Genomic DNA, 13,917 nt, shown 5'->3' with positions numbered 1-13,917 from the left:
CCGCCTCCCGGGTTCCCGCCATTCTCCTGCCTCAGCCTCCGGAGTAGCTGGGACTACAGGCGCCCGCCACCTCGCCCGGCTTTTTTTTTTGTATTTTTAGTAGAGACGGGGTTTCACCGTGTTAGCCAGGATGGTCTCGATCTCCTGACCTCGTGATCCGCCCGTCTCGGCCTCCCAAAGTGCTGGGATTACAGGCTTGAGCCACCGCGCCCGGCCTCATATATGCCTTAATATAGCTTAGTGCCAAGATATAAGAAATGTCCAATAAACGGTAGTTTTGTTTCCCAGTTATATGCCTCTAGCACTTTTAGACTGAACATTCAAAGGCCTTTTTCTTTTAATATGCTTTTTAAAACATTTAATTAAGTAAAATTTTGTTGTGGCAAAAAGTTGCTTTTCTTGTTTCCCTATTTTCTTCACTGAAAGAAAAAAAGTCACCCAAAATTACATTATTCTGTTCCTTTTTTTTTTTTTTTTTTTGAGATGCAGTCTTGCTCTGTTGCCAGGTTGGAGTGCAATGGCACCATCTCGGCTTACTGCTACCTCTGCCTCCCCGGTTCAAACAATGTTTCAGCCTCAGCCTCCCAAGTAGCTGGGATTACAGGAACCTGCTATCACACTCAGCTAATTTTTGTATTTTTGTAGAGATGGGGTTTCACCATGTTGGCCAGGCTGGTCTTGAACTCCCAACCTCAGGTAATCCACCCACCTTGGCCTCCCAAAGTGCTGGGATTACAGGCATGAGCCACTGTGCCCGGCCGCATTGTTCTCTTTACATATTTAGTTGTTAGCTACATATTTATATATTTGCAGTCAGTATTACCTGCCTTTTGTTTAGTGTGTGTGTGTGTGTGTGCGCGCGCGCGCGCGCGTGCATACACATGTGCACGTGTGTATGTGAGACAGAAGGGGTGTGTAGTTTTTCCATGTAACATCATATGTTTTTACATTTTTCTACATTAATTTTAGTTATTAAATGTCCACAGAATTTTTCTTCATTTTGATCAGCTATGATTTTTAAGAATCTTCTTATAATTGGAGATTTGCATCTTAATTCAGTAGCTACTAATTTCCCTCTACAATATGTAAGGGAGATTTTAACTAACCAGTCAAAACCGATTTTACAGACGAGAGGATAGTAAAGGTTGCCTAGGTTGAATGACTTGACTGAAATTATACCACTAGATCATAGCGGAGGCAGGTTGTAGCTTGGAGTGCATTCATCCATTCCTGAACTATTTACTGAGCTCCTACTCTATGCCAGACACTCTGCTACCATCTGTGGGAAGCAAAATGGAAAAGATCCTTGCTCTCATAGAGCTTAGATTTTGCAATTGTATAGGGGCATGGTAATAGACAAGTAAAAAATAACTTAATAAGATAGTTGTAGATTGTAAGAAGTGCTGCAAATGAATAAACAGTAAATTGAGCGTAACTGGGGTGGGGGACACTTTAGAGCGAGCCAGGGAAAGCTTTTCTGAGCTCAGGCTTGAAGGATAAGAATGTGGAAAAGAGGAGCAGCAGGTCCAGTGGCTCTGCTGTGGGAAAGGGCTCGCATGTTGGGGGAATAGAAGTTGTTTCTTTCAGTGTCTGGGTCAAACTCAGTGAAGAGCAGAATATTGTTAAATGATGCTGGAGAGGAAGACTAGGTATTAAAGGGCCCCTTGGGAGCCACGGTGATATGTATGGACTTTGTCCTCAGTGACAGGTAACACCAGTGGGAAGTTTTGAGCAGGGTTTTTTCTATGATCTGAGGTCCAGGCTGGAAGTTTTCCCCTGTCTCATCAGCTTTCTGATTAGAACAATTATGTTTCTGTGGGTCTAGCTGCTTTTAGATGGTTGCCATGCCATGGCCACCAATCTTGAAGGGATGATTCCAGAAGCATCTATATGACTGAGCGGGGTAGTTTATGCATATCATCCCAGCACTTTGGGAGGCTGAGGCAGGAGGATCTCGAGGCCAGGAGTTTGAGACCAATCTGGTCAACAGAGGGAGAGGAGACCCTGTCTCTATTTTTTAAAAAAGAAGCATCTTCATATATTATGGGCTAATGTTAACAGATAAGATTTTCTTCTGAGGTGGGTGGAGTTGTGGAGAAAGAGGGAGGTGAAAGCTATTTACAGTGACTTAAGCATTAGCTGCACTGCTTCTAGGAAGCTGTTAATCATGACACAAGAACAGTTTTCCCGCATCTAGGGAGACTTGCACTTTTAGGGACGGCTTTCTTGGCAAGTGCTTACTATTAAGATAATCACAGCTTTATGAGGGAGAAGCATTAAGCTCATTCTAGTGACCTTTCTGCTGGCCATCAATTGTAATATGAAGTGAGCATCAGTAATATTGCTTGTGTGGGAAACAAAAACACCAGGTCCTGCTCTCTGGTTTTGACAAAACGGATGGACAAATTTCACTTTATTTCTCTCTTGAGTTATATGTCCTGACCCAGAGAACATTAAAGTATGGTTTCTCCCTAACCACTTTATAATGAACAAATAGAGTTTTTAAGGCAAGTGGGATGTACTGGGCTTTCCAAGAGTTATAGTGGATGTTACTGTTCAGTTACCAGGGCCGGTTCTTTGCTTTAAATATATTTTCCCCTGTATTTCTAATAGTAACCTTATTGGTCAGCAAGCATTTTCCCCTTCCCATTTTTAATATGGGAAACTTGACTGTCAGGCAGGTAAAGTCACTTGCCCAAGATCATATGCAGCTAGTAAGGGGGTGGAATTAGGAAACAAATTGAGTGCTCGCTTAGGCAGCACAAATACTAAAATTGGAACGATACAGAGAAGATTAGCATGGCCCCTGCGCGACAATGACGCACAAATTCATGAAGCATTCCGGAACTATTAAAAAATAAATTTATTTAAAAAGTTTCAAAAAAGGAAACAAATCAAGGGTTATCTGGCTTCTAAGCTTGCATCATTCTTTTTCTTCTTTTAAATTTTAAATAGATAATATATGGGCAAGACATACAATTTAAAAGGTATAGAAATATGTACTGCAAAAGGTAATTTTTTCTCCCACCCCAGTCCTCTCATCCACAGAAGCAATGCTGTTATCAGTTCTCAAGGATGTAATTTTATACTTTGCTGCTCTCTTTTTAAGTGGAGAACGTAAGACACAGAATCAAATAACTATAGTAGCAGTGGTTACTTAGTAGTGCAGTTGGCATATCAGAAACATCAGAGGAGCTTTTTCAAAATATGTATGCCCTATTTTAAGTTCCTCCTTGCTGATACTCTGATTCTGTAGGTTTGGGGTGAGGTTCCTAAAGGGAATTTTGATTCCTTTCTTGCCTCACTCTATAGAGAATTATTATTCAGATATTGCTAAAATGCCTCATGTGTGTTCTAGAAGGATATTACTTCCTCAAGACAGATGGAGGCTTATTGGTAGGATGGCATTTGAACTATACTCTGAAGAATAGATTTGGAGTACAAATGAGTACAATGGGTATTTCAGGTGAAGGTACTATCGTGAACATAGGTAGGGGGAGAAAACCAAGTGCAAAGTGTTAGTTCAAGTATCAAAAATTCAGATATATCACATGGGCCAGGCAGGAAACATAAATTATATCTAAAATGCTAAATAGCAACTGATGTTTGACCTTGGTATTAGGTGACTGAAGAGAGCTTTCAGTTTACTGCTGTACAACAGGGTACCTGTTACACATTTTTTGAACATTCTGAATTAAAATTTTGGAGGGGACCAGGAGCGGTGGCTCACGCCTGTAATCCCAGCACTTTGGGAGGCTGAGGTGGGTGGATCACCTGATGTCAGGGGTTCGAGACCAGCCTGACCAACATGATGAAACCACATCTCTACTAAATATACAAAAATCAGCCAGGCATGGTGGTGTGTACCTGTAATCCCAGCTGCTGGGGAGGTTAAGGCAGAATCACTTGAACTTGAGAGGCAGAGGTTGCAGTGAGCTGAGATGACACCATTGCACTCCAGCCTGGGCAACAAGAGTGAGACTCTGTCTCAAAATAAATAAATAAATAAATAAAATAAAATAAAATAAAATTTTGGAGGGGTGAGAAAAACAAACATAAATGAAGCTCTAATGGATCGATTGTCTTGTATAACCTCTGAGGGAGGCCATCATGCTTGTGGTTTTCCATTACTTTAAAACTTGTAGCCTCATTCTTGAAAAGTTTGTTTTTTATTTATGGTAAATTTAGTAACGACCTAATTTTTAAACATAAATGGCTATTTAATACTTTGTGTATGGGAGTTACAAGAACCAATCATGGATTCTTTCTGTTTTATTTTCTGTCGAGTTTAACATTTTTGGAAAATCCTTCCCCATCCCACTGACACCTTTTTGAAGCATTCCTTTCCAGAAGTTGCTTTTCCCCCTGAAGCAATATCATTTATATTCCCACTTAAGCATTTTGATATCCTGTTTTAATATCCTAAAAGTAAAGCTTCAAGCAAAATGAATGGCTGTTTGTTTCATGATAGGTCTCGCTACTTGTGGGTAGAAGGCCTCAAGCCTTCTTAATCTCATTTGATCTTCATTTTTGTACTGACAGTAAAGCACACAATGGCCACACTTCCCTTGAATGCATTTCCTTGTATCCTTTACTTATATCAGGATCGTGAAAATCCTGTTGCTCCTTAACTTTGTCAGTTTAAATAGAACGCCTCACAAAGCACATTGAGTAAGCATCAAAAAGCATGACATGCAGTGTGTGTGAAGGCACCAATCATCTGTTTCACCCACTCTGTCATTTCAGCACTTTCTGCTAAGAACTCCGCATACTGAAAGAGGTGGACAAATCAGATGAAATGCTTGATTTGTTTAGTTGCTAAATGCAGCTGGGACAGGTAATTAAACAGTCCTGCTCCCTCAGAGAAGCCTGCAGCAATGTAACATGAAATCTTAGAAACCCAGCTGTACTCAGATTTAGATTCAGAACTAATATTAGATAGGCATCCTTCCGATTGACAGATTTCGTAAACATCATTTCTGGTTTATTTGTTCAGCCTAATTGAAGATAGAGCATGTTTCGTTCACCATTTAAGTTTTCTAGGGAGCATGTGGTGTTTACAAATACCTGGGGGAATAGCCTAGAAGGCACAGCCCGTGTCTGGAGAGCACGGGATGACATGGGTGAGCCTCTGCGAATCCTGACTCCAACCGTTCCATGGAGGTCATCATATGAATAGATGCGGACTGGGAGAGGATTGGAACCAGTTCTTGCCTTAACCCTTTTATCTTGTATGAGGGCATATCATTATGTAAGTAGCAAAGATCTCTGTGTGTACAGTGGGATCTTTGTTTTAATTTGGGCACTTATTTCTATGCAGAAGTTGTTACCACCATTTACTCATTTGCTCAAACCAGAAATTTAGCAATTATCCTTTTTGCTCACCTCCCACAGCCATCCCCCAGTAGGCTTTTTTGTAGGGCTGACTCACTGTTATCCCTCAAGTCTCACCTTAAGTGTCCCCTTCAATTTGGAGCCTGCTTTGACCAACTTTCCAAAATGGCCTCCACTAGTGGGGCTCTGATGTCATGACCCCATTCCTTCCTTGTGGCACTTAACACAATTAGTAACTGCTTGTTTTCCACACAATGGTCACACGTTCCTTTGATGCATTTCCTTATATTCTTTGCTTGTCTTACCAGAACTGTGATAATCCTGCTGCTTGTTGATTGGTTGTTTATTTATGTATTTGCTTTGTCTACTTACCTTTTTGCCTATTTATTATCTGTCTGCCATGCTAGATATTAGTTCTAGGAGGGCAAAGACTTCATCCTATACTTCCAGTTCATAGCCCAATGCCTTGCACATAGTTTATACCCTGTACATATATGCTGGATATCATGTCCAAACTATATCATAGATCAGTGGTAAGTTTCTAGGTAGGGATGGGGGGTGGGAAGGCAGCTCCAATTTGTAGTGTGTACCAATATCTGTGGTGTAAATACTCCCACCATGGCAGATATGAAGCTACCAAAATGGTGTTACTGATCAGTGAGTCGAGAGGCAATGCACAGTAGCGCTTCATTGCTGCAGGCTTCTCTGCAGGAGTTGGGCTGTCTAATTACTTGTCCCACCTGCATTTAGCAGCTAACCAAATCAGGCATTTCATATATCTCTTTCAGTTGTCCACCCCTCAGTATTCTTCGAGTTCTGATAGAGAGTGTTCCTCTCTGTACAGATATAGTAGATATAAATCACTTCATGAACCTAGATATTAGTAAAAGAGTGAAAAATAATTAGGACGTGTTGGATTTTGAGTACTTGTTACATTTTTTTTTTTATGTTACTGTATTTAATTAGTTAATTTATTTTTTGAAATGGAGTCTCTCTCTGTCGCTCAGGCTGGAGTGCAGTGGCACAATGTTGGCTCACTGCGACCTCCGCCTCCCAGGCTTGAGGGATTCTCCTGCTTCAGCCTCCCAAGTAGCTGGGATTACAGGTGTGCCCCACCATGCTCAGGCAATTTTTATATTTTTAGTAGAGACAGGGTTTCACCATGTTGGGCTAGGCTGGTCTTGAACTCCTGACCTCAGGCAGTCCACCCGCATCGGCCTCCCAAAGTGCTGGGATTACAAGTATGAGCCACTGTGCCTGGCCTATTTATTTATTTAGAGATGGAGTTTCAGTCTTGTTGTGCAGGCTAGAGTGCAATGGCTCAGTCTCAGCTCACTGCAACCTCTGCCCCCCGGCCTCAAGCGATTCTCCTGCCTCAGCCTCCCGAATAGCTGAGATTACACCCACTCAGCTAAGTTTTGTACTTTTAGTAGAGATGGGGTTTCTCCATGTTGGTCAGGCTGGTCTCAAACTCCCGACCTCAGGTGATCTGCCCACCTTGGCCTCCCAAAGTGTTAGGATTAAAGGTGTGAGCTACCACACCTTGCCTACATTTATTTTTATTAATTGTAACTTTATGTGGTTTAATTTTAAATAATAGCTGTGTTTAACAACTAGCTTGCAAAATCACTGAAAATTTAACAGTCTACTCTCAAGCCAGTATAAGCCCCAGCACCACACTGGGGATGAGCTGTGGTGGATCCACTGGCAACTCTCTGCCCTGTAGCATCTGGCTCATAAATAAGGAAGGAAGACAGCTGGCAGAGATGGGAGGTAAACCGTTAATACAGAAACATTTTTCTGAGAGCTTTTCCTTACCTTCTTTCATGTCCTGCCACATGACACTAATATCTCCTTAGTGTATCCATACCCATTATTTGGTACAATGACAAGAGAATGAAGTGGCAGCAGTGAGAAGAAAGAAAGCACAGAGAGGAAGCACAGAAAGTGCTGAAATGAGAGAGTGGGTGAAACAGATGATTGCTGCCTTCACACACACTGCATGTCATGCTTTTTGATGCTTTTTTTTTTTTTTGAGACGGAGTCTTACTCTGTCGCCCAGGCTGGAGTGCAGTGACGCGATCTCGGCTCACTGCAAGCTCTGCCTCCCGGGTTCAAGCCATTCTCCTGCCTCAGCCTCCTGAGTAACTGGGACTACAGGCGCCCGCCACCACGCCCGGCTAATTTTTTGTATTTTTAGTAGAGATGGGGTTTCACCGTGTTAGCCAGGATGGTCTCAATCTTCTGACCTCGTGATCCACCCGCCTCGGCCTCCCAAAGTGCTGGGATTACAGGCATGAGTCATCGCGCCCGGCCAGAAAAACTATCTTAACCTTTCATTTAGAGAACTAGAACATCTTCTTGCCAGAGATGGTTGTAGATCCTGAAGTGCTTAGTGGTCAGGAGCACTTAATTTTCAGGAAATTATCCCAGGGCTAGCAGTCCCTTATGCCTGTGTTGAGGTCTTAGTCTGCCAGACTCCTTGCCACTTCACATTTGTCTGCATGTCTATAGTGAGACAGAAGTGAGCCTCAAATGTTGTCTGAAGGAAGGCCTGTGGCACTCTGGGGACTGAAAGCAGAAGACTGAGGGAGGTGGCAAGCTCAGGAATAGAGGATCACAGAGAAGAGGAAAAGAGCCACATTGTGGATGCACTGCCACCCTGTGTAGGGTTTTCTCCTTATAAAGTATAGTTCGAAGTAGGTCTGGTATTTTTAGGTATCAGACTGTTGATACAGGAAATGTCAATCATCATGAGTACCATTTACCATATTTCAGATTATAAGGCCACGACGAGAAATCATTAGTCTGTCTTTGAAAGTCAGGGGAATGGAGTTTGGTGAATGCCCTTGATTGTGACGACCAATAAAGATGAGTGCAACTAAGACACTCATCTCTTTACTCGACACTGGCTAGAGTTTCTCAGCCCTTGACTTGTATCTTAGCCCATATGAATCCTCATAGACTTAGAATGGATAAACGATTGCCTTTCCCAAATCGGAAATGTTTTCACTTAAGTTGGCTAGATGGAAAAGGACATCTTAAATGAGGCACTATTTTTCATGGATTGGTTCAAATAACATTTAACGAGTCCATATTTAGTGCCAGGTACTGTTCCAGGGCTGAGGTTATGGCGATTAAAGGTATAGACTCTGCATTCGGGTAAGGAGTGGAGGAGGGACAATCAAGAAACTAGGAATTCTCAATGTGGTGAAACCTCATCTCTACTGAAAATACAAAAAAATTAGCTGAACGTAGTGGTGCATGCCTCTAGTCCCAGCTACTTGGGAAGCTGAGGCATGAGAAGTGCTTGAACCCAAGAGGCAGAGGTTACAGTGAGCTGAGATTGTACCACTGTACTTCTGCACTCCAGCCTAGGCAACAGAGCGAGACTCTGTCTCAAAAACAAAACAAAACCAAAAAACGAACAAAAACCAAATTCTAAGCCTAGTATGTTGTGAGCTGTGATGGATTTATGCACAGAGTGGTCTTGAACCCCAGATGGAGGCGCATGAACTCAGGGCTTCCTGCCGTGGCATTTAAGTGTGAGAAGAAGTTAATTAGATAATAAAGGAAAGTTAGGATGTTCTGGGGGATGGGGAGTCCCATAGAAAAGTGAAACACAGCATATATACTGGGGACTACCAAAAGTGTGGACTGCCTGGAGCTTAGAATGGAAAGTAAGACTATATACGTCCATCTCTTCATTTCCAGGGAATCTGGAAGGAAAAGAGGAGTGAGAACAAGATGACCCATGACTTCATATTTTACCTGAAGCTAATTTTCCCATTATTGTCCTCTTTTAGGATTTTGGTGATCTGATTCAAGAGGTGGGGTTTTTCACTTCACAATTGCAGTGGATGGAGGATGAATAGCCGGATGTGTCGTTGTCATGTTTGATCATTGCTTTGTGTTTTGCTACAGCTGCTGCCTATTCACACTCTGAGGCTTGGTGTGGAAGTGGATTCCTTTGATGGGCACCATTATATTTCTTCAATTGTTTCTGGTGGTCCTGTTGATACATTGGGTCTCCTACAGCCAGAAGATGAGCTGCTTGAGGTAAAATTTACGGGGAAAGAAAGACACAGGCAGGAATTTTTAAGTTTTAGAAAAATGTGTTCTCATCACAAATCACCTGAGTTATAGTGTCACCAATGCCAATGTCATAAATATGGGAGGGTAGGGTATTGGAGTCCTGTTTTAAGATGTAGTAAGTTGCTTATTTTTAGAGGTATTCAAGGGAATGGTATTGGGCTTCTTACTGCAGATTAATGCCCTACATTTTGTTAGAATAATTATGCTTTCTTTTTGGTCTTCCTCTTCTTATTGGCTGGGCACGGTCATATATTTGTGGATATCATACATGATAATTTATAGATTAGAGACTATTGCTGTAGTATGTAGTTATTAGGTGTTGAAAATGAGATACATTTGTTTGGGAGAAGTGGAGGTATGAGTATAACCAATTTAATTCACTTTTTTTTTTTTTTTTTGAGACAGGGGTCTTGCTATGTTGCCCAAGCTGGTCTCGAACCCCTGGACTCAAACAATCCACCCACCTCAGTCTCCCGAAATGCTGAGATTACGTGTGTGAGCCACTGCACTTGGTCCACTTTTTTTTTGGTGGCAAAATATATGTAACATGAAATTTACCATTTTAACCCTTTTTCTTTTTTTTTCTTTTAGAGTCAGAGTCTCACTTTGTTGCCTGGGCTGGAGTACGGTGGTGTGGTCATAGCTTACTTCAGCATCAAACTCCTGGGCTCAAGCAATCTTCCCACCTCAACCTCCCGAGTAGCTAGGACCATAGCTGTGCGCCACCATGCCCAACTAATTTTTTTAGTTATTTTGTAGAGACAGTGTCTGGCTATTTTGCCCATGCTGGTCTTGAACTCCTGGCCTCAAGCAATTCTTCTACCTCGGCCTCCCAAAGTACTGGAATTACAGTCATGAGCCACTACGCCTTGCCTGTTTTAACCATTTTTAAGTGTGAAATTTGGTGGTATTAAGTATAAATCACTACTAGTATGTGGTAGGTGCTAAAGAAATGTTGGCTGGATCACAGTAGAGCAAGTATAGGTGATCCCAGCCATCCTGGATTCTGTATGCTTTAGCCAAGACTAGGATCCCATGGGCCTACCACCTTGTAGAAGAACGTGCTATAATAAGGTAGTGTGAAGATTTTTTGAGTTCTTAAATATAGATACCTGGTGAAAGAGCTTGAGATAAGGAAAGAAGCACAGATTTGGAGTCAGAAAAGCTACTTGCTGTCTGAATAGACACAGGTTAGCATGTGTCCCTTGGCATGTCACTTAACTTTGTCGAGGATCAGTTCCTTCATCAATAAATGCCCACTTCACTATGAGCTTATAAGGATCTAATGAAATACCATCCATGTAAATTATAAAGCATTATCTCATTGCAGGGTATTGGCAATATCATCACTGTGAAAAAGGCATATTAACAAGCTTTATGGGCTGGGATGATGGTTGGATGTGGTAAAATAGTGGGGCTGCCCTTGTGCAATGTTCTGTACTCTGGAAGTGTGTATGTGTGTGTGCATTTTCCAGTCAAAACCTTGGGATAATCAAGATTTGATAGCACCTAGGAGGCTCTCAAGTTGATGGACCTTGAGAAATACTGTGAATTCTAAAATAAAAATTAGCTTCTTCTGAATAACCAAAAATACAAAATTTAAAAATCTCGGTCTAGTTAGCCAGTTAAACTCCTGAACTCAAAGTGTGGAGTGTGTGTGTATGTTTGTGTGTGTGTGTGTGTGTGTGTGTTTAATGTACTCCTTAGAACTTAAAACCATAAACACAAATATGCTTTGGGGTTAGAACACTGTGCCAAGTTTCATCCCAGAACAGCTATTTACAGCAGCTATAAATCCCCTTAGATAGGAGTTGGTAATGGGAAATGTGACCAATCCCTTTAGCAACAGACCAGTGAGGAGGACTACCAGGCACTGGTATAATAATTGGAGACAATTCAAATGAATAAGTAATGAGATAAATAAATATTTAAAGGTACTCCAAGATAAAAACCTGAAAAGTGACTTTCTAATTTGTTGAAGTGAAACACAAACTCATACTCATGTATGGATAGAATTCCTGATCTGATTCTATCTCCTTGCTTTTTTTTAGTATAAGTTACTACCCACTTAGTTGATTTTAGAACTTTGTGCACTTGTGACACCAGTTGAAATCATGGATACAGTGTGACCAGTGATGGGTACCTCCCTGCCTCTTCTTGTGTAAAGGTTGACTTGCAGTTATTCCAAGGAAAAACCTTTCATCAGCTGCTGAGCTTGCTGTCCCCTTACACCTCTTCATTTGTCCTGAAGACTTTCCAGTAGAGCTAGCTTCCTAAAGTGCACGTGGGTCTCTTTACCATGTGGTGGTTTCTTTGTAAATAATTAAGAGGCAGGGAGATATGTCTGACTTGACGGCTAAGTGCTTGATATGTTACAGGCTTGAGAGTGGTTCCCAGGGATGGTTGACGTGAGACTCAGCCCACTGCTGAAGGTTTCCAGCAACCCAGTGTCCGCTTCCTCTCTGGTGCAGTGACAGACTTGTAGAAGGACTTCTCCCAGTAAAGTCAGGCTGGCCAGTTATCTGAACATTAGCACGGCACCTATTAGAAATTAATGCCAGACTAGAAATATCTTTAAAGCAAATAATGCTTCTCAACCCTCCCAGGAGGGTAGGAGTCAGATGCGAAAAGATTATTTGTTGTCTGGATTCTGTTCATGCTTCAGCTTTTTGGGAGTAGCAGACAGATCAGCTTTTAGAGACCTATAGTTAGAACTGACAGGACCCTTTGAGCTCAAGTCATATATATGAAAAATTAGAATTATGTAGCCAAATCATCTTTGGTGCCAAGTATTATTATTATGCGCCAAAAGTAATATGAAATTTAGATAATTTTTTGGTGACAAGGATTAATCATTAATAAAGAATACCTTTTTCTTTTAAACAATATGAGACACTTGAATAAAATTATTTTAAAAATTATTTTAGTATTTTCTATGCATACTTGATTGCTGTATAGCAGAGCATATAAGAATGTAACTGATGCAAAGTTATGTATATTTCTTTTCAATAGAAGTTATTTTTCTAGGATGGTATTAAGAGTGTATGAGATGTGAAAGAATATTGTGGACTGATGTTAAATTTTGACAGTCAAGTATTCTAGACTTATTAGCTATACTTTAAGTAGTAAATAAAACAGTTTTTTTTTAACATCCTTAAATTTCTGTAATGGTATTCTTATAAAATGAAAATACAAAGGGAAACAGTCTTAAAGGGTTGTAAATGATACTTAGTGTATTTAAGGAGAGCTGAGTAGAGGTAGATGAGAGAATACGACATTGGAATATTGAAAGGAGAAACCACAGTGCTGCAAAAAATTAGGTAGATCCTTACCCAGTATGGGCATACTCTGCATGCATTTTATATTTTATCCATCAAGACATGCAAAGATTTAGCCTTAGATTTTAAAAATTTTAAGGATTTCTAACATTTTTATTTGCATATTATTTTATCATAATATGATTAAAGTGAGTCCCCGTGTTTACAGGGAAAATAAAATGGTGTCCTATTTTCATTTGGTAGATTGATATAAATAAGAGATTTTTGTTTTTTCATTTGGGGCTACCTCAGTTCTGACTTATCCCCTTGTCTTCCTAGGTCAATGGCACACAGCTCTATGGAAAATCTCGCCGAGAAGCAGTCTCCTTTCTTAAAGAAGTGCCACCCCCTTTTACTTTGGTTTGCTGTCGGAGGTTGTTTGATGATGAGGCTTCTGTAGATGAACCAAGGCACACTGAAACCTCTCTTCCTGAGATGGAGGTACTAAATGAATATAGTGCGGTTCCCATAGGCATACCCATTCATCAAAGATGCCCCGAAGACTGTACTGCAATATGAAGAGAGGGGAAACCATTCCACTCTGCTCTTTTTTTACTTGACTAAGGCAGCAATGCATAGCTTTTCAAATTGTTACTCTTCATTTAACATCAAAAAATTCTTTCCTTCCCTTTCCTTGACATGTTGGCAACATTGATGTACATGCATTTTGATTTTAGAGAATCTTTTTTTTAGTAATTGCCTGGATTCATTACTTTTGGCTTCCAGTTCAACTCAGTTTGTCTTATATAAGGTTAAGGTGTTTGTGAGTGTTGCATATCTAATGTACTTCCCTTTTTCAGAGCCTTAAAAATATGAAACTCAGCCAGGCACGGTGGCTCCCACCTGTAATCCCAGCACTTTGGGAGGCCAAGGCAGGCGGATCACCTGAGGTTGGGAGTTGGAGACCAGCCTGACCAGCAATATGGAAAAACCTCGTCTCTACTAAAAGTACAAAAAATTAGCTGGGCATGGTGGCGCATACCTGTAATCTCAGCTACTTAAGAGGCTGAGGCAGGAGAATCACTTGAACCCGGGAGGAGGAGGTTGCAGTGAGCCGAGATCTCACCATTGCACTCCAGCCTGGGCAACAAGAGCGAAACTCTGTCTCAAAAAAAAAAAAAAGACACTGTATGATACATTTCAAAGTGAGTCTGGAAATTGCTATAAAACC

General features: G+C 41.1%; 1 protein-coding gene and 1 non-coding gene across 9 annotated transcripts in view; both read left to right on the top strand.

The window, feature by feature from the left end:
- The window catches only part of PATJ (PATJ crumbs cell polarity complex component), a 409,036-nt gene that overhangs the window by 79,122 nt on the left and 315,997 nt on the right, over positions 1-13,917 (top strand). For all 8 annotated transcript variants that reach the window (XM_038000719.2, XM_038000715.2, XM_038000710.2 and 5 more), the window contains 2 exons: positions 9,259-9,393; positions 13,026-13,187. In XM_038000719.2, the coding sequence (XP_037856647.2) occupies positions 9,259-9,393; positions 13,026-13,187 (297 nt within the window). The remainder of the gene's footprint in view (positions 1-9,258; positions 9,394-13,025; positions 13,188-13,917) is intronic.
- LOC119626276 (U6 spliceosomal RNA) lies at positions 2,745-2,851 on the top strand. Its single transcript, XR_005242466.1, has one exon. It is a non-coding gene; the product is annotated as a U6 spliceosomal RNA (small nuclear RNA).

Source organism: Chlorocebus sabaeus, chromosome 20, assembly GCF_047675955.1.
Source record: "Chlorocebus sabaeus isolate Y175 chromosome 20, mChlSab1.0.hap1, whole genome shotgun sequence".
Taxonomy (NCBI): Eukaryota; Metazoa; Chordata; class Mammalia; order Primates; family Cercopithecidae; genus Chlorocebus; species Chlorocebus sabaeus.
This window is presented reverse-complemented; position numbering and strand designations above follow the sequence as displayed.